The sequence below is a fragment of the Pseudoliparis swirei genome, chromosome 15 (genome assembly GCF_029220125.1).
Source record: "Pseudoliparis swirei isolate HS2019 ecotype Mariana Trench chromosome 15, NWPU_hadal_v1, whole genome shotgun sequence".
Classification (NCBI taxonomy): domain Eukaryota; kingdom Metazoa; phylum Chordata; class Actinopteri; order Perciformes; family Liparidae; genus Pseudoliparis; species Pseudoliparis swirei.
In genome coordinates, this window is record NC_079402.1 from 2,715,407 (window position 1) to 2,740,578 (window position 25,172).

General features: G+C 46.5%; 4 protein-coding genes and 1 pseudogene across 6 annotated transcripts in view; 2 read left to right on the top strand and 3 right to left on the bottom strand.

Moving 5' to 3' along the window:
- Positions 1-709, bottom strand: part of LOC130205428 (growth arrest and DNA damage-inducible protein GADD45 gamma-like) — a 1,551-nt gene extending 842 nt beyond the window's left edge. The window contains exons 1-2 of the mRNA XM_056432798.1: positions 609-709; positions 1-199 (exon numbers count right to left, since the gene is read on the bottom strand). The exon at positions 1-199 is cut by the window's left edge and continues 9 nt beyond it. Coding sequence (XP_056288773.1) covers positions 1-199; positions 609-709 — 300 coding nt within the window. The remainder of the gene's footprint in view (positions 200-608) is intronic.
- A 3,954-nt stretch (positions 710-4,663) lies between these two features.
- Positions 4,664-6,253, top strand: gadd45gb.1 (growth arrest and DNA-damage-inducible, gamma b, tandem duplicate 1). Of its 2 annotated transcripts, XM_056432619.1 has the most exons (3): positions 4,664-4,865; positions 4,990-5,197; positions 5,332-6,253. In XM_056432619.1, the coding sequence occupies exons 1-3, from the start codon at positions 4,729-4,731 to the stop codon at positions 5,443-5,445; spliced, it is 459 nt and encodes a 152-aa protein (XP_056288594.1). In that variant the 5' UTR covers positions 4,664-4,728; the 3' UTR covers positions 5,446-6,253. The 2 variants fall into 2 exon arrangements, with proteins under 2 accessions (XP_056288594.1, XP_056288593.1); XM_056432618.1 differs by having other exon boundaries at positions 4,990-6,253.
- Positions 6,254-7,424: 1,171 nt separating this feature from the next.
- Positions 7,425-10,064, bottom strand: LOC130205641 (serine/threonine-protein kinase NIM1-like; annotated as a pseudogene).
- LOC130205214 (coiled-coil domain-containing protein 152-like) lies at positions 9,474-17,531 on the bottom strand. 2 transcript variants are annotated; one of them, XM_056432428.1, is made up of 9 exons: positions 17,372-17,531; positions 14,951-15,056; positions 14,435-14,503; positions 13,648-13,712; positions 12,871-13,006; positions 12,587-12,714; positions 11,788-11,892; positions 9,755-11,168; positions 9,474-9,628 (listed from the first exon to the last, which is right to left on the bottom strand). In XM_056432428.1, the coding sequence occupies exons 1-8, from the start codon at positions 17,429-17,431 to the stop codon at positions 11,040-11,042; spliced, it is 798 nt and encodes a 265-aa protein (XP_056288403.1). In that variant the 5' UTR covers positions 17,432-17,531; the 3' UTR covers positions 9,474-9,628; positions 9,755-11,039. The 2 variants fall into 2 exon arrangements, with proteins under 2 accessions (XP_056288403.1, XP_056288404.1); XM_056432429.1 differs by lacking the exons at positions 9,474-9,628; positions 9,755-11,168 and adding an exon at positions 11,280-11,687.
- A 947-nt stretch (positions 17,532-18,478) lies between these two features.
- LOC130205642 (amyloid-beta A4 precursor protein-binding family A member 1-like) overlaps positions 18,479-25,172 on the top strand; it is a 19,772-nt gene continuing 13,078 nt past the window's right edge. The window contains exons 1-6 of the mRNA XM_056433131.1: positions 18,479-18,629; positions 18,865-18,917; positions 19,092-19,158; positions 19,382-19,552; positions 19,910-20,080; positions 20,152-20,298. Of these exons, the coding sequence (XP_056289106.1) occupies positions 18,479-18,629; positions 18,865-18,917; positions 19,092-19,158; positions 19,382-19,552; positions 19,910-20,080; positions 20,152-20,298 (760 nt within the window). The remainder of the gene's footprint in view (positions 18,630-18,864; positions 18,918-19,091; positions 19,159-19,381; positions 19,553-19,909; positions 20,081-20,151; positions 20,299-25,172) is intronic.

Genomic DNA, 25,172 nt, shown 5'->3' on the forward strand with positions numbered 1-25,172 from the left:
GACGCAGTGGGCGTCTTCCAGCGGCGCCGCCTTGGCGCCCACGATCTGGGCCAGACGCTGCATGTCGCTCACTCTCGCGATGCTGATGTCGTTGTCGAAGCAGAAGGACTGGATGAGCGTGAAGTGGATCTGCAGCGCGATGTCGCACTGGAACTCCTCGTCCATGGCCAGGACGCAGAAGGACACGCTGTCCGGGTCCCTGAGGGGCGAGGGAAGGTCGCGGGGAAAGGTCACACGTTAGCACGGCCATCACACGCAGAACAATAACGCTTCTTTAAAAGGCTGTGTGGTTCGACTGAAGAACCATTTTTTCGTTTGAGGCACCATTTCTGGTCATTTGAAGATCTCTTTTGGGAAATGGTTCTTTAAAGAACCCTGGTTTGAAAGGTTCCTTGTGTGACCAGAAATGGTGCCTTAAAGAACCATGTTTTAAAGGTTCTTGGAGACACCTTTAAGGGTTCTTTGAAAAACTCTTCAAGGAAATGGTTCTTTACAGAAACCTGGATTGAAAGGTTCTTTGTGGAACCAGAAAAGGTTCTTCTGTGGCATCTCTCTGAAGAACCCTTTTCGGTTCCAGATGCTCGGCCACATCTCGGTGGTGTACTCACTCGGTCATGATCTTGGCACTCTCGTAGACGCCGGCGGTGAGGCGCTCCTCGCTCCGGGCGAGCTGCAGCGCTGCCTTCAGGGACTTCCCGGTGGACTGCATGCTGGAGGCTGTGGGTTCTGTGGATGTGGTCTGGAGGTCTGGAGGAGAGGGTTTGTGGTTCCTCCAACACTGCTGCCAGCATTTATATACCTCAGACCCCGGCACGCGCTGCCTCTCCGATTGGCCGTTTTGGGGGCACAATGACCCCCCCCCCCACCCCGCCCCACCCTCAGGGACGTGTGCCTATAGAAAAGGTCTTAGTAGAAAGTCGGGGGAAGTTTCAGCTGAAAGGATCTGATGTAGAAACTCTGTGACCTTCACAGGAATAATGGAGCCACACAGGGAGAACAGACGGTGCTTGAAGTTCTGGAAGAACTACAAGAAACCAAAGATCCCCGTCAAGGATCCAGGAGGATCTCCGACACACTTTACACACCACAGCTGATTGTTGAGCAAACGATGGCATGTGGATGGTTTTTAATGTCATGTTTGGGGCATTTTCCAGACGGCCATTGATTTTCCATTAATTTCCAATATTTCTGCAGATTTGATGTTCAGTGTGACGAGTCTGCTGTTTGGTGTGTTCCTGGATAAAAGACGAGCGACTGGAATGGAAATACATCTTCAAAGGTGACCGCAACGCTTGAAAATACACAGAAATGGCCCTGAAGCACAAAATGTAACACATTCTGAGGGTTTCGCGTTGTATTAATGACGAGATATATATATAACTATATAACTATATGTATATATTTATATTTATATATTTATATATTTATATTTATATATATATATATGTATATATAAATATATATGCATATATATACATATAAATATATAATATATAAATATATATATATATATTTTTAAAATATATATTTATATATAACTATATTAATATATTTTTATTAATATTAATATATGTATATATATGTATATATATATAAATATATATACATATAAATATATAATAACCCTAACCCTAACCCTATATGTATTTATTTGTCTTTGTCAAATGCATTGTGTCTTTTTTCTGTAAAACCTCCACAATAAAAGTCTGGATGTCACATTAATTGTTTTCTGCCTTTTCTTCCCTCATCTTTAAAGTTAAATGTGTGACATTTTGTCTCTGAATGTTTCCATCGTGCATAAACTATAAAAACACATTCATAATGTATATAACTACATGCATACACAACATGGTTGCCTAGAAGTTTGGAAACTTTGGTAAAAACCATGTGTGTGTGTGTGTGTTCTGTGTGTGTGAGTGTGTGTTCTGTGTGTGTGTGTGTGTGTGTGTGTGTGTGTGTGTGTGTGTGTGTGTGTGTGTGTGTGTGTGTGTGTGTGTGTGTGTGTGCAGAGAATTTTTCTCCAGATTATAAAAGCATAAAAATAACATTATGAAAGTTTGGGCCCGTTGATAACAGTTTGGTTGTGTTCAGGGTCATAATGCAACTTTAATATATATTGCATTGGATGTCAGACATGATTATCACTGCCAGTATCAATGCAATGCACTAGTGTTGTTATTGTTGTTTATCGATGTTTGTTGTCGGGCAGTGGCACGCGCCGCTGCTTTGCATGCATGAAGCCGCGCGCGCAGGGCTCAATGGAGGCGCGTGGCATCTGGAGATGCCTGCGCGCTTCATCTGTGTGTCTGCGTCGCTCTCCATAGAAACCAGAGAGATACCATCTGTCCCCCGGGGGAGGGGGGGGGGGGAGTGGACAAAAGGAAGTCAGACAGCACCTGCTGGGCGTGATGGACGGTTTGTATCCGCTCTAAATATATGATATTAAACTTATAACACTCACTAAGTCGTGCTGGTTGAGCACGTATCTAATAAATGGAAGAAAACAATTTTAAAAATATTTCTGCCATGCATCGACTCAACTTTTCTCCTCTGTCCCTGATAACCACGTGGTCTATATGTGCAGCCTGAACATCTCCTCCTGCAGCTTTAAGTCGCCCTCAGGTCCCCAGAAAAGGAGCTTAGACCACCAACACCTGTTGCGCGCTGCCGGGGGGGGGCTCCCTCCCGTCTGGCAGATGTGCTCGAGCAACAATAGGTCGGTATCGATTTGCACGCGCCCCATGCCCCGTGGACATGCGCGTCGACCCTTCCTCTAAAACTATCTGAGAGTCTCGGCGGACACAGCGGAGCCGGTTCACGGCCCGCATGTAAATGTGAGCACCGCCATGTTGATGGCGGACTGGAAGGAGAGATGAATAAACAGCCCGTGTTGTGGCTGCAGTCGTAACACTTATTTTGGGTTGATTGACAAAACACACGTTGATGCATTCTCGTGTTTACAGCTCCACCTGGAAGAAAAGAGATCTCCACGTCATGTTTTGGAGATAACACGAATATTCATAGTGGAACTTTTACACCACGTAAACTCTCGACTCTCTCTTTCTTTCGTTTTTTCGGCATTCAAATGTAATCAAAACTCAGACAACAGAGAATGTGGAGACTTGTGTGGACAAAAGAACGGCGCACCCCCGGGGACGGGGTTGACCTCGGGTTTAGGAGAGGGAGGGGGGAGGGGGGGAGGGTCCCTCCATAGCGACAATTCTCCATCTGCCGCTCTGCCTCCCGCAGAACAATAGCGCTGAATCAATCACCGCCAACCTGTGTCTCCCTGCACAGCCCCCCCCCCCCCACCCCTCCTCCTCTTTACGCAGCGGTGGCAGCAGGCCTGACTTGATGCTTCTTAAATTAAATTACTATGCAGCTTTTTTGTTGCATGCATAATCATTTAAAAAAGCAAAAGGACCCCTAAAAAAGAAAAAGCACGAGCTGATTGGAGAGCTGCATCCTGCAGAGGAGTTAGAGCCGTGGGTAAAACACGAGTTAGAGCCGTGCGTAAAACACGAAATGAACAGAAGGTTGTCAAAAACAAGTTTATATAGGGCATTGTGGGGGATATTTACAATAAATAATCAATGTAAAAAATTATATTAGTACAACTTGTTCCGTTCTGAGTGCACAGAGTGGTCAGACCTGGTTTATACGCCCCAAATAACAAAAGTGCTTTAAACTGAACGCGCAATAAGTTCAGGGCGCGCGTGGCCGCAGGAATCCCTAGAGTAAATACAATTTTTTTAAACCGAGCAGGGATTTTGTGGACAGCTGACGGCCTGCGCGTGGTCAGCAGCGCGCAGATTGCGCAGCACGCACATCGTTCTGGCACGCGCTGCACATTTGCATTTGTATGGAGAGAGAAAGGGGGGAGGGGGCGAGATAATAGATAGAGGGGCTTCTGTGCGCACAATGGGGCCGTTTTTTATGGGCAGCCCTCTAGTCCACAGATGGCATCATCCACCTGCCCTTTCTCTCTGCTGGAGGGGGGCGTGGGGGGGGGGGGGTCACACTTTCTCCATGTTGCTTCTGCAAATATCACCCAAACACTTTTTTTTAATGCAAAAACCTGTCCTGACAGTTTAAGGTTTGAGTTTTTAAAGTGTTTTTCATGGTTCATGTTTAATGTTTTGAAAGGAGACGTGAACACGGTCTATGATGCGTGTTTACGTTTCATGACTCAGCACTTTATATATATATATATATTTATATTTATATATATATATATATAAATCTTTTGGTGAATGCTTTTAAACAGATAAATGATGTTCAGCGTCATCTCGAACAGGAATCACATGCTGCTGGTTTTTATTTGACTCTTATTTGCACCAACAACACCCCCAAAAAAAGAAAGTGCTGCAAACTTTTATTATTTTAATGAAGCTATTTTTAGTTTCAGGCTGCAGCCCTCATGAGGAGGAGAGGAGGGGGGAGAGGGGGGGGGCGCGTGCGCGGCTCGATGACCCCCATCAATCTGCCACGAGCCGCGCGGAGCGTGACAAAAGGGGCATTATCATACCAACACACCCCATTCAGCGTCAGCCAATCAGGGCGCGGCGCTTTCACTGCGCCTCACGAGCTGCGGGGTATAAAGCCGGGAGGCTGCGGGCCGCACCGCACTCCTCTCTCTGCTCGGGATTAACTCTCTCTGAATTTAAAGCAACTCTCCCCTCTCGCTCTCTCTTTTTGCGGAATATCTTCAACCTCTTCATCTTCATCATGACTTTTGAGGAAGTTCTGATCCAGAAACCCGCCGAGCGCGCTCAGTGCACCGGCAAAGCCCTGGAGGAGGTCCTGGTGTCGGCTCAGGACAACATCACCGTCGGCGTCTACGAGTGCGCAAAAGTTATGAACCTGTAAGTATCAAACCTCCTGAAGATGTTTGGATGTATAGCCCGCTGCGTGTTTATCGATCACCAGATGTGTTGATCATGTATTGGATGAAATCTCACGATCTTGTTCCTCTTCCTCGCCCCTCAGGGACCCGGACAGCGTGTCCTTCTGCGTCCTGGCCATGGACGAGGAGTTCCAGTGCGACATCGCGCTGCAGATCCACTTCACGCTCATCCAGTCCTTCTGCTTCGACAACGACATCAGCATCGCGAGAGTGAGCGACATGCAGCGTCTGGCCGAGATCGTGGGCGCCAAGGCGGCGCCGCTGGAAGACGCCCACTGCGTCCTCATTACGGTACGTGGAGCTCCCGGAGCGAGGGGAGAGAGGGGGACGCATGACGTCACAAGTGTATGTGACGTCTTCTTTTCTTTCTGTTTGGTTGTCAAGCCGTGTCTCACGCCTCTCCCTCTCTCCTCCTGTGTGAACAGAACCCGGCTGACGGGTCTTGGGAGGACCCGGCTCTGCAGAAGCTGCACCTGTTCTGCGAGGAGAGCCGCAGTCTGAACGACTGGGTTCCTGAGATCCTCCTCCCCGAGCGCTGAGCGGGGCCCTCAGCTCCTCTCGTGCACTCGAGATGCTGCAAAGCTTCTTGTTGTTTTGGAAACACTCGTCCTCGATGAAGAGGAAGAGCCCGTTTCTGCTCATGGATCCTCCTGAGGAGGATTCCCGCCCCGGCAGCACGGCGCCGGGCCCCCGGAGGGGCCCACATCCGGCCCGCGAGCCGTCGCCTCTCGTCCCGTCCATGCCAAGATGACTCTCATTCTTTCTGTGAATGAGGTCAGGTATGCCACGAGAGCGACACATCGGCCCTCATTCTTTGTGCGGATGAGGTTTGGAGAGGGAGGAGATGCGAGCCGTGCGTCCTGCGGTCCCCGCAGAGCGCATGCGCCGCACGTTGAAGCACGCGCAGCAGGAGAAGAAGCGGTGCTGAGGAGGAGGCGCCGGGCAGGAAGAAGACTTTCCTCCCGGCGTCCTCTTCGCTGAGCGACACGACGACACGTCGCCATCGGCGGAAATGTTTCCCACTTTCCAGAAGTGTCTTAATTCTCTAAAGGTTTCACTTTAGAAATTGACAAAATAATATTCTATAAAAAAATACTTAAATAATTGAAAACAAAGTTTATTCTCTAAAAGTTTCACTTTGGAAAATAGATAAATAAAGTAAATGATGAGAATGTGTTGGAGTGTCTTGTAAACATTCACCTGCGGTGAAAACAAATGTCAACAGAATGAAACATGTTGGACCTGATGCTGTTGGATCAATGTTTGAATTATTAATTATAAATCTTTATATCTGTGTCACTGTAGAAATGGTTTGAAATGCTCAATAAAACAAAAAGTAAATATATATCTCGGTGTCACGTGTTTTCACTTTCTATTGCAAAGCTTCTGCTTGAGTGTGAGGGGGGGTGTCAAGGGGGGGGGGGGGGGTTATGGAACCAACACAGGCCTTTTAGCACCTTCCATGCCAATCTAACGCCCCCCGCAGACCCTCATCTGCATGTGTATAGCGCGGCGCACAATAGCGGAGCTCCGGGCCGGCCAGCTCCAGCGGTCCGCACAGAGCGCTCATTGTTCGGCCTGCAGATGTCTCTCCGCGGCCAAGCCGCACCATCTGCCGGGTCCCTGCTGCTGGGGGCCAGGCGGGGCGGGGGCGGGTTACTGAGTTTATTCCAGTGTGCCAAAAGGGGGCCAGCCGGGGTTCGGTCCGTCTGTCTGGTTTGGGCCGGTTTAGAGGGGTCCGGGTCATCTGGCGTCCTGCCAGCTGCTGTGGCTTCAGGGAAAGTCCTGCAAACAAAGGAGAGGGTGGAGCTCGGCCCGGTGAGGGAGGAAATCGATAAAGCTGCAGGGACTCATCTTTTATGGTGTTTTTATTCCACTTTATTTATGTTTTCATAAACAAGAAGAGTATCGTGTGTGAGGAGGCTTTGTTTACCAACCAGGGGCCTCGTTGGGCCGATTTTAAGGTCTTCAGCCCCCACCAAATAATTGTCAGTGCCCACAAACCCTTTTAATAAGAATATAATATATATAAATATATATTATTAATAGAATAGTTCCAACACCTTCAAAGACGATGGTGAACCATGCAGGTAAGATGGCCACCACACCTTGAAATATTCAGCCCTTTTTCCTTAGCGTGGGCCCAGGTGTGAACGGGAAGCCGCTCAGAGGAACCTCTCCGTCCCACTGGAGCGACAACCACACAGGCACTAGGACCTGGGGGAGGCTGCTGCCAGGAGGACAGCCAATGAGGTTAGCTCACAGTCAACGATGCAGTGACTTGTAGCTGCTAACGTTTAGCTTCACTTGAAGGGAATAAAAGTTAGAAACAGCTAAAAATAACAATCAACATCTTTTTATTCTTTGCATTAATATTTATTATTATATATTTTCCGTTGAATGGTATATTTGACGCTGAACTAGTTCATCTTTATCTCCGTGATGGAGTCCAAATGAGCAGAACATATCTCCATGACCCTGAAAATATGCCGAACAAAAAATAAAATCACTCTTTAGTTGAATGTATAACTTTATTATATTTTACTTATAGGCACTTTGACATAAACCGTATATGCTATTCAAGAAAAGTGAAAAGTTGCACTGGAGAGACAATAACAACATGTTTAAAGTATTCGTTAGTGGCTATAGTCAACTCCCCGCGAACAAGATAAAGTATAAAAGGTATATTAAAAAAAAATCTACAAATGTCATCGCTGTAAAAAATAAAAGTCTCTATAAAAACTGCCGACGCGTGTTTTTTTTTTACGACAGCACGCATAATTTGGAGGTGTGTCTGAGGCCCTTGTAGGCCCGGAGCCCCTCCCTCTTGGGGTCCATCACCACGCCCCGGATCACGGGGGGGGCTGTCGCAGCCCCGCCTCTTCTGGACCCGGTGCAGCAGGACCCGGTAGACACCGGTGACGGGGCTGCGGCATGAAGAACAGCAGAACCCCCGCGGCGCCCAGGTAGCACTCGTCCCGGAAGAGCTCGGGTGCGGCGTACGGCGGCGAGCCGCAGAACGTGTCCAGCGCCTCGCCGCCGTGAGACACCTGCGTGCTGAAGCCGAAGTCCGCCACCTTGACACAGCCGGCGCCGGAGAACAAAACGTTCTCCGCCTTCAGGTCCCGGTGGATCACGTTGATGTTGTGCTGCAGGGGAACAAATACATTATAAATGATTTGAGGCACCAGATATGGTGCCTTAAAGAACCATGTTTTGAAGATTCTTTGAGACACCTTTATAGGTTCTTTAAAGAACCCTGGTTTGAAAGGTTCTTTGAGGAACCAGATATGGTTCTTCTATGGCATCACTCCGAAGAACTACTCGGTTCTAGATGCTCCTCCGTGTTTCTGTGTGGAGATGTAAACCGACAGTCTATCACTACTATTGATTAGAACCTTTTTACATATTGATCAGACTTGTAAGTAAATCCAAAGTCAGGAATAATTTCTTATAACCGACATCATGTGACGTGTCTCGATTAAACCCGACGTCGCTGCTCTCTGTAGCCGACGGAGTGACACTGACCATGTACTTGATGGCGGCCAGGACCTGGGCGAAGGTGACCTTGCAGCTGTTGTCCGGCAGCTTCCGCTGGTGGAGGTCTCCGCCCCCGGCGTCCTCCAGCACCAGGTAGAGGGGCGGGGCGTCTCCACCGCCTCGTACAGGCGCAGCAGGAGCTCCATGCTGCTCACCTCCTGGTAGAGCAGGCGCTGGGCCCGGCTGTCCAGGCGGGTCTTATCCAGAACCTTCAGGGCCACTTTGTCTGGGGGGGGGGCACAACCGTAACACGTCATGTGACTAGAAACCGACTGGTGGACAAACATGAAAACATCTGTTCAAAGACTTAATGAATTATTAATCTTGAACATTTCTCTGGTTCCAGAATCTCAAATGTGAACATTTCATCTCTTTTATACGACGGCCATCTTCCTCCGCTACTCGTTGTTTGTTCCCACGCAGAACCATGTAGGAGCCATCTGGAACCGGAAATGGTTCTTCAGAGTGATGCCATAGAAGAACCATTTCTGGTTCCACGAAGAACCTTTCAAACCAGGGTTCTCTAAAGAACCATTTCCTTAAATAATCCTTCAAAGAACCCATAAAGGTGTCTCAAAGAACCTTCAAAACATGGTTCTTTAAGGCACCATTTATGGTTCCACAAAGAACCTTTCAAACCAGGGTTCTCTAAAGAACCATTTCCTTAAATAATCCTTCAAAGAACCCATAAAGGTGTCTCAAAGAACATTCAAAACATGGTTCTTGAAGGCACCATTTCCTTAGGGTTTTATAAAGAACTTATAGTGGTGCCTCAAATGGAAACATGGTTCTTCAGTAGGTGATGGTTCTTCGTAGAACCACAACGCCTTTAAAGAACCCCTTAAGAACCCTTATTGTTCGGTGCGTAGTCACAGCGCACGCCTCCTTCAGTAAATAAAGTTATTTAAAGTTATTTAACGCGGGTTCTGAACTGTGTCTTCTACCTTTCGTCAGCGCGTGGAACGCCAGCTTGACCCGGGAGAACGTGCCGCAGCCGATCTCCCCGCGGACCTTGTAGAACCCGACCCGGCGGCCGATGATCAGGTCCTTGATGGCGTTCTCGTCCTGGCACGTCGGCGTGCGGTGCGGCGGGCCGCTCGTCGTCCGGCTCCACCTCCGAGCTGTCCGTCAGGCTGTAGCTCAGGCTGCGCGGCGTCCGCCGCCGGCCTCCCCCCGGCATCTCTGCAACGAGGTCATCGTCAAACACGAGAGACTGTCACGGAGATGGCCAAAAAAGACGCGAGTGAGCGGGGCCTAGGGTGACGAGAGAACCGGCGCTCGGCGTGGCCACGCCCCTCACATGCTCACCTCCGCCTCTCCTCACTCTCTCCTCTTTGATGACGGATTAAGGTGGTGTCACGACCTCTAATCCGGGGCAGGCCAATCCGCAGATTCCGGTTCCGAATGTCGCTTCAGGGCAGCGGAAAAAAAACAACCCAAAAAAACCGGAGGCCAAAAAATATCCAGCAAGCGCTAAACGTGCACATTGTGTATCCACACGTATGAGCAGCACGCTCTGCAGGCGCAGCGACGCACACGCGTGTGTGTGTGTGCGTGTGATCTCTTCTCCGCTCTCGGGAAGACGACGTTACGCAACGGAGTTACCCGATGTTCCCATGGCGATTAGCTCCCTGGCCCCTTCAGCGCCGGCTGAGTAGCAGATGAAGAGCTTAGGAAGGCCAAGTCTGCTGTGAGGAGCAGGTAGAGGGGGGGGGGGGGGGGGAGCTTATCACAGCTGCAGAAATTCATTATTCTCATTATAGCCAAGTTCATTTCTTCATGTTTCTTGTTTGTAATGAAACTGAAGGATGTTCAGAGTACAGGCCGAGAGAAACTATCGGCACTATTTGGCATATCTGAGTAATAAATTCAAATTTAGGAGGAATAGATTCTGATCGATTAGTCTCTCAATTTCCAGATTTAAGGCTTCTACTTTAAAATAGTTGGTTTATGCTTTGTTGAAAACACAATGATGTAAAACTATGTTACGTTCTTGCTTTTTTACTTTCAAGTTTGTACACACACACACTTCAATATCCAATATCTATTTAAGTCCTGCACATCCTAACTCGTGTGTATGTAGACACACGACTGCAGAAATGGAGTTGAACCAGTGAGGAAGGCGTTCAGCTCGGGACTTTAAAATGTAAACATGTAAAAAGTTTGACTTCAAGGAATCTGAAGTACATGGAAATAAGTCAAACTATTTATTTGCTCTTAGATGAACAGGTATAACTCTCCTTAAAGGCGTCCCGGCGACTCGTTCACCCAGAAGTGTCCCCCCCCCCCCCATGCAGGCGTCTGATTGGATTAAAGCCGTAGACAGGGATGTGCCGGTACATGCGGTCCCTGCAGCCGGTCACCTGCCGGTCACCTGCCGGTCACCTGCCAGTCACCTGCCAGTCACCTGCCCGCCGGGCGCTGAAGCTGCTGCCAGCTGACGAGCAGCAGCACGTTTACAGAAGTTTAGACATCAGCATGGAAGATAAACTGAGGAACGCTGAGGAACTCTCAGTTTAGCTTCCATGCTGATCTCGATTTCCCGTAAACTTTAGTCACTTTTGTAAAGTCAGAGGGGGGGGGGGGGAGGAAGTTAGATCTTCCTCTTCTTCAGGCGGCCGTCACCGAAGCCGCCGACACGCTGGTTCTCTTCCAGCTCTTTGATCCTCTGACGCAGAACCACAAGCTCCTTGTTCTTCTCCTCCTGGAAGAACTGCAGCTTCTGAGGACACACACAGTTAAAATACACACACAGTTAAAATACACACACAGTACACACACACAGTTAAAACACACACACACAGTTAAAACACACACACAGTACACACACACAGTTAAAACACACACAGTTAAAACACAGTTAACACACACACACACAGTTAACACACACGTGTGTATCAGTGGTTCTTGTGTTTCGCTCATCAAAGACTCGTCTGTGAGTTGATTGTGTTTGTTATAATTCATGATTTCTCTAGTTTGGTGTTTTGGGATGATTCAGCGTCTCGATGACATCACCGCTTCAGTCAGACGGTTCTTCAGTTCACGAAGTGCAACACGGAGGAAAGATCGCAGCGGGAAGCGGAGGCCGATAAGAGGGTTCTCCAGGTTTTGGGTGCACGCTCCACTCCGGTGGTGCATGCTGGGAAGGATCCCGACGTTGGGAACGAGATGAGACGTCCGGGTTCGTCCTCATCGGCGGAGTTTAACAGGCCGAGAATCCAAACTGACAAACACAAAGCGTCTGGCAGAGGAGCCCGAGCACACGGGGTACAGGTGTGTTACCACGTGTGTGCGTTACGCACCTTGTGAGCCTCTGTAGTGTGTGTGTGTGGGACGCTCACCCTCCTGTACACACTCTGGGGCAGCAGGTGTGAGCCGTCGTGCTGCTGCTGCTGCTGCCGGCTCCACTGCGCCGCGCTCTGAACTCGGGCGAGCTTCGCACCAAACTGACAAAACAGAAACGCCAAAGAGCTGAAAGGAGGCGCCGAATGAAACCGGCCTTTCAAGACAGAAGCAGAGCCGTGTTTAAAAAAAAAGAACTTCAAAAAACACAGCTCAGAACTCATGTGAAGCGTCTCCTGGAACCAGATGTCCACCGTTCCCCTGAGCAGAGAGACGGCTTCTCACTCGACCTCCAGACCGTGAACCTCAACCCACTGCATGTAAACATCAACAGGTCGTTTACAGATATTAACTAGAATGGCCACTCGGTAGAGCGCATACCTTCGCGTATCACAAGATTGGGCATTGAATTATGAACATGTTGGCATTAGTTCCCAATTGGATAACAATTTACCGTGCTATGGTAAAAGTAGATTTTGACCTTTGCTTGACCTTGACCTTTGACCCGATCAATACCAAAATCTAATCAAATGGTCCCCGGATAATAACCAATCATCCCACCAAATTTCATGCGATTCGGTTTAATACTTTTTGAGTTATGCGAATAACACGCATACAAATACATAAATACACGGCGATCAAAACACAACCTTCCACATTTTAAATGTGAAGGAAATAAACAGATATTAATAAACAGTCCATTCCTATGTCAGTCAAGTCTTTGAACTTATAAAAAGTTAAATATTGGGACTTTCTCATTGTACGTGGTGGATCAGAACAAGTCTCATTTTGACGTACCTCCATCTGTAACTTGAGGAGCTCGCTCTGCCTCTCCCTCTGCTGGTCCTTCAGCCTCTTCTTCACCTCCTCCACTTCCAGATCCCTCTTCTCCAGCAGCTCCTTCACTTCTGCATCTTTAGCCTCCACTGTGAGGGAGCAGGAACAACCAGACGGAGAGATCGATGATATGCTTCTCTTCTCTTATGCTGTGGGCTGATATGATTATCTATGATCACTCTCTATGTCTTCATTTGGGGCTAATGTTGTACATATATGGTCTAAGTATTCTGTCCCTGTCTTACGCTGGTGGAACCCCTCCCTGCGGGCGTCCTCCGCCTCTCTCCTGCCCTGCTGCCTCGCGGCCTCTAGCGCCCTCTGGTGGCCGTCTCCTTCTGCCCTCATCTCACCGACGAGGCGCCGCAGCTCGGCCGCCGCGTCCTGATGACCACACGCGTTGGGTTGAAACGACTTACGAGCTACAAACATCTGGAGTTGCGACCTCATTTTAAAGGTTTGAGAGGCACAAATGAGCTTTAAAATATTGCACCGTGTGCATATTTTACGGAACTGATCCATATGATGTCAAATTAAACAGTTTTTATCAAGCAGACAAAACAAACTCATTAGTGTAAACACAAAGGTACACACACCTGGCAAATGACCAAGAATTGGTGAGACATCTCTCCACACATCACAATAATAAAAAACAAAGCATTAAAAAACTCAATCATCAAAAATGTATTCCAGTCCGAGGAAAGCGTGCTTTTTTTAAAGCATTTCTATTAATACAAAATATTAAGAAAATATTAAAAAACAAGAATACAACTTGTAAATCCAAACTTTTTAAATATTATATCGATTATGTGTGCACAAGTGGAGTGGAGGGTGAGTAAGTCTGTATTATTATTATGTGTTATAAATTGGAATTGGAAATTCAGATCTTGCGTTGAGCCGACAGATTAATAAATGTCCCTAACATCACAACATACATGAACATGAATCACAGACCAGCTGCAGAAGTGGAAATATATTTACCTGTCAGTTAAACTTAACTGCTGTATTCAACGATTAGTTCTTACCTTCGCTGTTCTCTCGTTCTGCCGTTTCACGTCCACCACATCGTTCTTCAGTCTCTCGTTCTCGACTACAACGTCAACAGTAAAAAAAAAAAAAAATGAAAAGCCGTACGAAGAATTCCATCTAAGATGCCACTTCATGTAAACTATAGTCGTGGTGCTCTGGGTCACATTTAGATCCCCATTATAACTATAATACGACATCTTCATCGCTGCTTTTGCTCTATGCAACATTAAAAGACAAAATAACAGCAACACTATTACATCTAGTCATATATTTGTTGTAGACCTCCATATTATTCTTGAACTTGAACCTGTGCTACTTCAGTGCTTTATTAGGATTAGGATATTTCTTCCTGAAAAAGACTGATTTGAGTATTTTACGTATCCAGTGGTATTATAAATATAAATATATACCTTGCAGGGTTCTTACACATTTTGACCAATGGATTTCCAGGACTTTTAACCAAATTTCCATGACCAAACTGAAATCTCGGTATAAACATGACAAATTTAGAACATGTTGCGTATGGAGAGCGTATGCCGGCTTATATTTTGAGCGTCTTTCTTTAAAAAACATAATTATTTCAAACCCTGCGTAAATGAACATGTGATTATAACACATTTCCAAGACTTTTCCAAAACTTTTATGATTTAAGTTTGTTCCATGACTTTTCCAGGCCTGTAAATGACCATTTTAAAATTCCATGACTTTTCCAGGTTTTCCATGACCGTACGAACCCTGCCTTGTGTGTGTGTGTGTGTGTACACAGTGTGTTTTTGCACTTACTTCTGAGGTTGCACTGCTCCTGCAGAGTCTGCTGCAGTCTGTTCACGGTGACGAGAAGAACGTCTCTCTCTGCAACAAGTAGGTGGACAGATTTAGCAACTTGTCCAGGTGGCATGCAAACCAACAGATTAGATTCCAGCAACGCAATTAATCAAATAAGGTCGATAAATCAATTAAATGTATGTCGTGCTTGATTCCATTTACAACACTGTATTTTCCATACAATTAGGAGGAAGACAAAGTCTGACACGGTAAATGTATAATCATCCTCTCATCGGTTTTTACATTTAACTGCATAATAGTGTAGTAGAAATTACATTTATACAAAGTCATCAGCCCATCTGGATATTTTCACAAATGACAAACTGGAGACTGTAGATGGGCAGCATCACCAGCAGAGGGAGACGTACACCAAATAAAGCTCAACAGGGGATTTCACATCTCAGGAAAATATGTAACCTGCAGTAAAAAAAAAAGGTTAAATAAAACTCAAGGTTAAAGATTAAAAACACTCACCCTCCATGAGACTTTTCTCCTTGGTCAGATAGAACTTCATGAGTCTGTTGGCGTCCTCCAGCATGACCTCCAGCATGTTGTTTTTGCCATTTACCGCTGTAATTTTCTGTCATGAAAAGTAAAAAGGTAAATAAAGGTAATATTAAACACTTTAGACTTTTCTTCATACCACATTAGAACCCTTGAGGAGGTATGAGTGTAGTAAGGTTATATAACCTAACTTAGCTGTTAGCTTAGTTATTTCAATACAGAGAATATCAGGCATGAAAACGGGTCAGGGGTGAAAAAGGTGAGAAGGATAGGCGCGCGGGGGTGCTGGTGACTTCCACGAACATCGATGTTGGACGTTGTATGATAATCTATAGTTCCTCCATTCTGACACCAAGTCAGTGGGCCCTATAATAATAGTAATATTGTATATAATATAGTCATTCATGAACCAACTTCCTTTTTTTTGTTGGCGTGAACAAGTCTTCAAGTCTTGTGCTCTGCTGAGCCACGAGTCTGTTCCTCGAGTCTGTTCCTCGAGTCTGTTCCTCGAGTCTGTTCTGCCTCTACCTGGTTGTCACGATCTTCTAATCCAGGGGTGTCAAACTCATTTTCACCGAGGGCCACATCCGCCTCATGGCTGCCCTCAAAGGGCCGGTTGTCACTAACACGGTATAATTCTAACTACTCCAGAACATATTGTTAAATAACTGTCTTTGCATTTGTTTGTTTATTTAGGTGTACTTATATAAATGTATAACTATATATGCAAATGTATTTAATATTATACAATACATCTATTTAATTTAATTATATTTATTTTAACCCACATTACTTTATCAAAGATCAAACAAACATTATTACATTAACTTTGTTAAAATCTTTTTCACAGTTGAGACAGGTGGTTCTCCACTGGTCTGGGTAGTGGTTCTCCACTGGTCTGGGCAGTGGTTCTCCACTGGTCTGGCTTTGGGACGCACTATCACCCCTGAATGACAAGCTGAGACCTAAATCGAGGGATATTTTTAACTTCTCAAATGTATTTAATGAAAAGATGTTGCAGTTTGAACCTGAGTGTTCAGAATATCACAGTATGCACAACACAACTATTTAGTAATATTCCCTTTTACAGTCAATTATGAACCAACAAGTGAATCTTAAGGACACAAGAATGCCGTCACATAAAATGACGTGGCGGGCCACATTTGGCCCGCGGGCCATGAGTTTGACACGTATGTTCTAATCTATGCCATACCTGCCATAAATATCATGATACTGATACAATACCATAAAACAGTACCATAAATACGATCCTGGTATATTTATCTATAATAGTAATAAATAAAATATCTGTATGGTTCACTTTTTACCAACTTTTTCAACACTTAACAAATGGCAGTAGGCCTATTATTAGTATTAGCCTACAAGATATTAATGAAACTACATGGAGCCATCATAGCATTGATTATCACTATGAGACTGTTAGTCTGTATCTGACCAGATGATACAGAGTTCATCAGGATGAGCAGCTGGAGAGTTACAGTAACAGAACTTTACAGACTGAACTTAAACATTTCACTTCTGGCATCTTTTTTAATTTTTATTTTTAAAGCCGAAAATTCCGCCACTTAACGGCACTCGCTGGGTAGTGTGCGCAGACAGCTCGACACGGAGCAGCGCGTGCGCTCTGATCGCTCTTTTAATGAAGTATCGATACAAAAAATATGCTAAATCACATCGCTCTTAACGTACGGGTACTTTGTTAGGATCGCTCCACCGTGCAGCGTGACAGCAGCAGATAGCGGGCTAACATTCAAGCTAACCTAAACCACCAAACGCTGAAGACATCTTGACGCTGATTGGCCGAGACGCGACACGTGCCCATCAAAGATGTTCTATTGCGAAAAGCACCACTCCACATTTTCTCCGTGTCCCACTCCAATCTCATAAACGCCGGCCGGCCAATTGACCCCTTCCCCAAAACAAAAACTCTTCGGATCTACACGATTCACGTCAGTCACCTATTTTGGTTTCAAAACGGCGAATTTCGCCGAAAGGTGAGGGATTCTCATGCCTGGAATATGGTTTTGCATTAAATGTTTCGGTAAAATAGCAAACGCTAATTTAAATAAAACAATAAATAAATACTAGAAGCTGCAATATGCCGCAAATTAGAAAACAACTATGGTTATGGTAATTTATGATTGAAGTTATTGCAATTTAGGAGGCTAACAGTGTAGCTACTCCTTAAACCGGGTTAAGCCTACTTATCTGTATTAAAAGGGAGAAAGTTAGTTATGTAACTCATTCTCTCAAACTTTTAGATATGAAGAAGCAAAAACTATAAACAGTGGGAAAAAGTGACCCAAATGGCATAGATAAGTCCTTAATTAGCTACCATGGCGTTAGCATAGCTACCGTTAGCTACCTTACCTGTTCGAGGTGAGTGAACTCCTCCAGACACCCGTCAAGATCAACACAGTTTAGCTTCATCGTGTTACTTGTCTGAGAAAAAGAAAATAATTGTAGAAAGGATTACAGTATTGTACCACTGCTTCAGTTTCATTAAAAGCTACACTAGCATTAAGCTACAAATGTGCTTTAGCTGCTGGCTCGGGCCTTGCCTGTTATCCCCTGCACGTGCTGGTAAACGGTTATGCTAATGAGCTCGTGCCGGTGTGATACACTGCATAAGTGTTGCCAGGTCCGCGGTTTTCCCGCGGAATTGGGCTACTTTTGAAGTGTTGCCGCGGGTTGAATTTTTTGTTCGATATTACAATACATTTGGCAATGATAGCAATGCTGTTGGACTTTAAAAGCAGTGTATATGGTTTGGCACGGGCATATTTTGAGTTCTGATATTGGGCTGGTTTTATTGGCCATTGGGCTGGTTTTGTCACACAGACCTGGCAACCCTGAGTGAGAGAGGACCCGCAGCAGCACACACACCTGAGCCTCGCGCAGCGTCTTTTCGCGGCTCTTTTTCGGACCAACGGTTACACGTAAGTACGCCGCATTTTGTCAATGAAGTTACTTAATGAACGGTTCTCAGTTGTATATGTTGGTCAACTGTTTCTATAGTTTACTTCACTTGTGTTGGTTAGCATTGTAACACTGTGTGTTGTTAGCAACCTAACTAGCACAGTATAACGTAATTAATGGGACGTATTTAATGTATATTGTTGTGTGTGTAACGTGGTCAGCATCAACAGGAACTCATTGACTTGTCTTTATGAATAATATTAGTTTGAATGGGTAATTACTACAGTTCCCCACGTTTAAGATGGGTTCAAGTTCTATGACAAGCAGAATATAGAATAATAAGGTGGAAAACACTTAGTTTTCTTGTCTGTCTGCCTATATCTGTGTAATAAATGAAGCTGTTACCTAGTTATTACAAATGCTCATCACCGTTAACGTGAGGGACTCTGTCTATGCGCTGCGTTGTGTTTTGCTGTGCACAGGAGATGATGAAGAAGACCACCAACTTCTTCCCAGGCAGGAAGGCGGTGTCGTTCCCATCGGGCCTCCGATGAGGCCATGAGGATTAAAACAGACCCCTCGCTTCAGGACAAGTCTCCTGCTCAGCTCCAGCATCGCGTGAGCACCAATGCTCTCACCGCGCTCCTTCAGCGGGGAGGAGATGTGTCCGACCGACAGGAGGCGATGGGGGAGTACGGCCTGCAGTTTGGTAAATACAAGGGGAAATTATTCAGATGGCTCCTCGAAAATGACATTGGCTAATGGCTACGCCATCTACCTGATGAAAACGGTAGAAGAAGAGGAGAGACCTGCTCAGCCAGATGAGCCCCTTGTGGCTAAAGCTTCAGTAAAAGGTTATTATTTAGTTTTGCTCCTCACGTTCCACCATCCTGAACGTCGTTCTCACTACGTGTCGTTTCGTTGTTTTTCTTTCGATCCCACAGCGAAGACTCTGCTGCCGGTCCCTCCTCAGCTGCTCGCCATCGCCCCTCAGCTTGTGAGGGAAGATCAGGAACCCAACGTGTTGAGGCCAAGTGTGTAGTGCTCCTAGCCTCGCAGAGTGTATATTAATCATGTATTGATAACATCTGCTGTTAACAATTAGTTTTTCACATCTGTTGTTCAAACTTTGTTCCAAAGCACACGCCTCTGCGCCGGCCCCGCCCCCCAGCACGGCGGCAGGCAGTGTGAAGGCAGCGACCTGCACGTCGACTTCTGTCACGCTGACCCCTGCCCCAGTGAGTCATTTTCACTTTTGCTCTTCATGGTTCGTACGGTCCTGGAAAAGTCCTGGAAAAGTCCTGGAAACCCTGGCTTTTCCTGCTCTTTTACTTTCACAGTATACTCTCTACATCTCAATGTGAACATGTCTTGTATCTTGACGCACACCTGCTCTTTTTTCTGATTATCTCGCTTCCTTTTTTTCTTCATCCTTGACGTTGTAATTTCTTTGCCGTCAAGTCAACGGTCACTGGAGCCCGTGGAGCAGCTGGGGCGGCTGCAGCAGGACGTGCAACGGGGGTCAGACGAGGCGCTACCGGACGTGTGACGACCCCAGCCCCGCCAACGGGGGGGGAGCGTGTGCAGGAGCAGACACGCAGGTACAGAGGTGCAGCACCGACACCTGTCCAGGTGAGTGTTGGTACTACACTGGCAGGCAAAGAACAGTTCTTTGGTGATTTTTTAATTTGTAATTACTAAACCTTTAGGTGAATCTCATTGAGATTAAAAATCTCTTTTTCGAGGGTGAACAAAAAAACACAAAAACACATAGTTACAAACAAAAAACACAAGAAACACAAAGTTATAAATAAAAAACACAAGAAACACAAAGTTATAAATAAAAAACACAAGAAACACAAAGTTATGAATAAAAAACACAAGAAACACAAAGTTATAAATAAAAAACACAAGAAACACAAAGTTATAAATAAAAAAACATGAGAAACGCAAAGTTGTGAATGTGTGTACTTGTGTGTGTTCTTGCAGTGGACGGGAGCTGGGCCTCGTGGCAGCTCTGGGGAGGATGCTCCGCCTCCTGCGGCGGCGGCGAGAGGACGCGCGCCCGTCTGTGTCACAGTCCGCCTCGTGGGAACGGAGGTCGGCCGTGTCCGGGAGACTCCTCCCAGCTCTCCAGGTGTAACGCTCACGCCTGCCCAGGTGAGACATTTGTTGTTGATACGAATGTTCAGAATTTAGGGTTGCGACTAAAACTGTTGTGTTGTTGTCAGGCGGCCCCCAGAGCGCACGAGGAAGCATCGTAGGAAACATCAACGACATTGAGTTCGGCATATCCATCCTCACCGCCACCGTCACAGACGGCCAGTCTGGTGGCAGAACCGTCACGGCCACGATCACCAACGTCCCGAGGACACGAGGTCAGTTCCATTATATTTCAGGCTCTACGGTCATGGAAAACCTGGAAAAGTCAGGGAATTTGTAAATGGTTATTTCCAGACCTGGAAAAGTTCCCAAAGAAATAAATCCCCAAAGTTTTGGAAAAGTCAAAGGAAATGTGTTATATTCCTATGTTCATGTTATGCTTTTAAATAGAGTTTTAAATAATTAATATGCTTTTTACATACCTGCAAACTTGTCACCTTTCGTTGAAATTCACCTTTTTGAACTCAAAATAGGTCATCCACGTGAATCGTGGAGATCCGAAGAGTTTTTGTTTTGGGGTCACCTGGCCCGCTGCCGTTGAGATTGCAGTGAGACGCGGAGAAAAGTGTGAAGTGGTGCTCTTCGCAATAAAACATCTTTGATGGGGCGTGTCGCGTCTCGGCCAATCAGCGTTCAGATGTCCACAACGTTTGGGGGTTCAGGTTAGCTTGAATGTTAGCCCGCTACATCTGCTGCTGTCACGCTGCACGGTGTAGCGATGCTAACAAAGTACCCGTACGTTAAACACGATGTGATTTAGCATATGTTTAGTATCGATACTTCATTAAGAGAGCGATCAGAGCGCACGCGCTGCTCCGTGTCGAGCTGTCTGCGCACACCAGCCACGCAGCTCACAGCGAGAGAAGAGGCGCAGCTTTAGAGACTTCGGCTTAACAAATAAAAAGATGCCAGAAGTGAAATGTTTCAGTCTGTAAAGTTCTGTAACTCTCCAGCTGCTCATCCTGATGAACTGTGTATCATCTGGTCAGAGACTAACGGCCTCATAGTGTATCATCAATGCTATGATGGAACCATGTAGTTTCATTCATATCTGGCTGTATTAATACTCATATTACTGTCATTTGTTAAGTGTTGAAAAAGTTGGTAAAACCATACAGATGTTTTATTTATTACTATTATAGATAAATATACCAGTCTCGTATTTATGGTACCATATTGTTTGTATGGTGTATTGAATTCTGGTATGGGGTATCATGATATTTATGGCAGGTATGTAATATGTATAGAAGTTATAATATGAGTATCGTGACAAACAGGTAGAGACAGAACAGATTCAGGGAAAAGTCCATGAGGACTGTTCAGGCAAAAAAAAAGGAAGTTGGTTCATGAATGACTTTAACCATATTATATATAATGACAATGTATATTTGTTATTACTATCATTATAGGGCTGAGTCAGAGCGGAGGACCTTTTGTTCTTAAAGTGTTTATTATCATAATTTAGATTTGTGGTCAGATGTGCAATGCACCCCCCCCCCCGTTGTCACCTTTTTCACCCCTCATGAGTTTGCAGGTATGTTTTTAAACGAATGACGCTCTAAATATAAGTCGCCATTCACTCTTTCACACTCGCAAGTTTTCCGCAAGTTGAACGCAACTTCACTGAAAAGTAGGGCTGTGAAACGATTACAATTTTTACTCGGATTAATCACAGGTTTTTGTGGATTAATCATGATTCATCACATATTACCGATATTCTCGGTATATTTTGTGAGAACATAGAGATTTATGACAAAAGACGGATATATACATTTTACATTCTTTTTTTATTCATAAAAAATGCAACTCAGCAGTTCTGTAGCAGTTCTCTTCCACATGGAACATGAATGTATCTTCATCCGAAACAGAACGTTTCAACAGTCAACCATGAACTCCACCATGATGCAGCCTGAAGGCCTCTAGTCTTCCTCTAGCAGCTGCTGAGGCAAACTCACTTGTTCACATTCTCTGACCGCTTCTTTTGCACAATGTGTCCTGCGACTGAGAACCGTCGTTCACATGGAACCGTGGAAGAAGGAGTGGCGAGGTATCTGCTAGCTGTGAGGCCAACTGCTCATGGGCTCCTGAATGAGATGAGCACCACTCCAGGGGCCGTCCTCCAGACCAACGCTCTGTGAGGCTGCTGCACCTCTTCATCGGAGTCACAACCTGAGCCCATTACCAGAAGAGTTTCTTCTTGGTGGCCCATCTTCAGCAGCTCGTGGCCTCCTGGCCCCGGGTGACTGTTCCTGCAGCAATCTCTCAAGTGTGGTCCACTCCTCTGGTCTCTTGGGGAGGCTCTTCAGGGCTTTAACACGTGGATCCAGCTGGTGCAATAGAGAGCCATTCTCTGAGCCATTCATTGTTGGTATTGTCTTGGCGGGAGGCTCGGTCTCTCTTGAATGCCGTCTTAAATGTCACCACATATGCGGGTCATCTTCGGTGACTTCCATTCCATGACGCAGGTGGCAGAGTGCAGGCAGAACCACAGAGCAGGAGACATCGGCCTCCCCACCCAGAATACCAGATACCTTCAGTGGAAACACACACAGAGGAAGATGGAGGAGGTGAGAGAGATCATTAAGTTATTAAAACAGGTACACAAATATAGTTTGAATTGAATCCGTCCAACTTAATGTTAGAATAGTCCCGTTCTCATGGATGTCTTCCTTCAGGGCTCTAGAAGAGACTCCAGTCTCTGCAGTCGCTCCCATTCCTGTGGCGTCACTAGTTTGTGGTTCTGCTGGTCCATGGCTGCTGTCACTGCATCCGTACTGCGGATCAGACGTTTACCCATGTCCAGCGTTGAGCTCCAGCGTGTCGGGACGTCTTGGATCAGTGGCAGTCGTTGCCAGTAGTTTCCAGTAGTTTCCAGCAGATGCCGCAACTAGTCAAAAGGTGCCAAAGTGCCCGGACAGCGGAAGAAATCACTTTCATGATCACAGAATGGAGGAGCTGCGGTTTAGATAGATAGATAAAATAGCTATCTAGATCCACAGATGGATTAGATAATTAGTGTCTTTTTGTAGACTTACTTACAATATGCATTAAGATAGTGCTGTACATTACTGCTCTACAATATTTAATATGGTTTTGCTTCTATATATTACACTTGTATACCATATGTATAATGTAACCGCCTTTTTTAATGTCAGTTTATTTGGAAAACATGTTTTTGTAAGGTTCTGTGATGCTTGAGTTAGGTTTATAAATGCAATGAATGTGATGGTTATTAATTCAATACATTAAATTACACATCAAAGCACATATATTTGCTGAATCAATAAAGATACAGTGGTCATGGTGTGAACAGAATATGAAAAGAACGAGACGCAGAGAAAGTCAGGAAACAGGATTCACGGAACATCCATCCATCCATCCATTCTCATCCGCTTATTCCGGGGTCGGGTCGCGGGGGCAGCAGACCCAGCAGGTTGACCCAGACTTCCCTCTCGCCCGCGACACTTTCCAGCTCAATCTGGGGGATCCCGAGGCGTTCCCAGGCCAGCCGGGAGATATAATCTCTCCAGCGTGTCCTGGGTCTTCCCAGGCTCCTCCCAGTAGGGCGTGCCTGGAAAACCTCTAACGGAGGCGTCCAGGAGGCATCCGAATCAGATGCCCGAACCACCTCAGCTGACTCCTTCGATGCGAAGGAGTAGCGGCTCGACTCCAAGCTCCCTCCTGATGTCCGAGCTCCTTACCCTATCTCTAAGGCTGAGCCCGGCCACCCTACGGAGGAAACTCATTTCGGCCGCTTGTATTCGCGACCTCGTTCTTTCGGTCACTACCCAAAGTTCATGACCATAGGTGAGGATTGGAACGTAGACCGACCAGTAAATTGAAAGCTTCGCCTTTCGGCTCAGCTCTCTTCACCAAGACGGACCGGTACAGCGCCTGTTTTACTGCTGCAGCTGCACCGATCCGCCTGTCGATCTGCCGCCCCATCTTACCCTCACTCGTGAACATGACCCCGAGATACTTGAACTCCTTCGCTTGGGGCAGGCACCTGTCCCACCTGGAGGAGCAATCCACCGGTTTCCGCAGAGCACCATGGCCTCAGATTTGGCGGTGCTGACTCTCATCCCTGCCGCTTCACACTCGGCAGCAAACGCAGTGAGTGCCGGAGGTCATGGTCTGAGGATGCTAACAGGACCACATCATCTGCAAACAGAAGAGGCGATTCCAAGACCCCCAAACCTGACCTGCTCCACCCCAGGCTGCGCCTAGATATCCTGTCCATGAAAATCACAAACAGGACCGGTGATAAAGGCAGCCCTGGCGGAGACCAACACCCACCGGCGTGTCTGACTTACTGCCGAGGATGCGAACACAGCTCCTACTGCAGGCGTGCAGAGACCGGATAGCCCGTAGCAACGGTCCGGAACCCCATACCCCAGCACCCCCACAACAATTCCGAGGGACCCGGTTAAGCCTTCTCCAAGTCCACAAAACACATGAAGACTGGTTGGGCAAACTCCAGGACCCTCGAGGACCCTTGCGAGGTGAAGAGCTGGTCCACAGTTCCACGACGGGACGGAATCCGCACTGCTGGTCTTGAATCTGAGGTTCGACCAGCGGTCGAGCCTCCTTTCCAGTACCCTGGCATAAACTTTCCCAGGAGGCTGAGAAGTGTGATTCCACGATAGTTCGAGCACTCTCCGGTCCCCTTTTGAAAATGGGAACCACCACCGGTCTGCAGTCCAAGGGCACTGTTCCTGACCCCATGCGACATTGAAGGCGGTTAGCCAAGACAGCCCAACAATGTCCAGCGCCTTCAGCATCTCAGGCGGATCTCATCCACCCCGCGCCTTGCCACCAAGGAGCTTTTAACAACCTTAGCAGCCTCTGCCAGGGATATTGGTGCGACCCCCAAGTCTACAGGCACTGCCCCTCTAGAGGGACATGTTGGCGGATTTAGGAGTTCCTCAAAGTATTCTTTCCACCGTCCGACGATGTCCCTGTCCGGGTCAGCAAGCTCCCCCCACGCTGAGAACAGCCTGGGGTAGACCCTGCTTTCCCTTCCTGAGCCGTCCCGGACGGTTTCCAGAATCTTCTCTTTGAGGGCCGATCAGAAAGTCCTTCTCCATGG

Coding starts and splice junctions, on each gene's coding strand:
- LOC130205214 (XM_056432428.1), bottom strand. CDS start 17,431: ATGAAGCTAAACTGTGTTGATCTTGACGGGTGTCTGGAGGAGTTCACT. Junction 13,007..13,647: donor AGAACGAGAGAACAGCGAAG/GTAAGAACTAAT, acceptor TGTGGTCATCAG/GACGCGGCGGCCGAGCTGCG. Junction 11,169..11,787: donor CCCAGAGTGTGTACAGGAGG/GTGAGCGTCCCA, acceptor GTGTGTCCTCAG/AAGCTGCAGTTCTTCCAGGA.
- gadd45gb.1 (XM_056432618.1), top strand. CDS start 4,729: ATGACTTTTGAGGAAGTTCTGATCCAGAAACCCGCCGAGCGCGCTCAG. Junction 4,866..4,989: donor TGCGCAAAAGTTATGAACCT/GTAAGTATCAAA, acceptor CTCGCCCCTCAG/GGACCCGGACAGCGTGTCCT.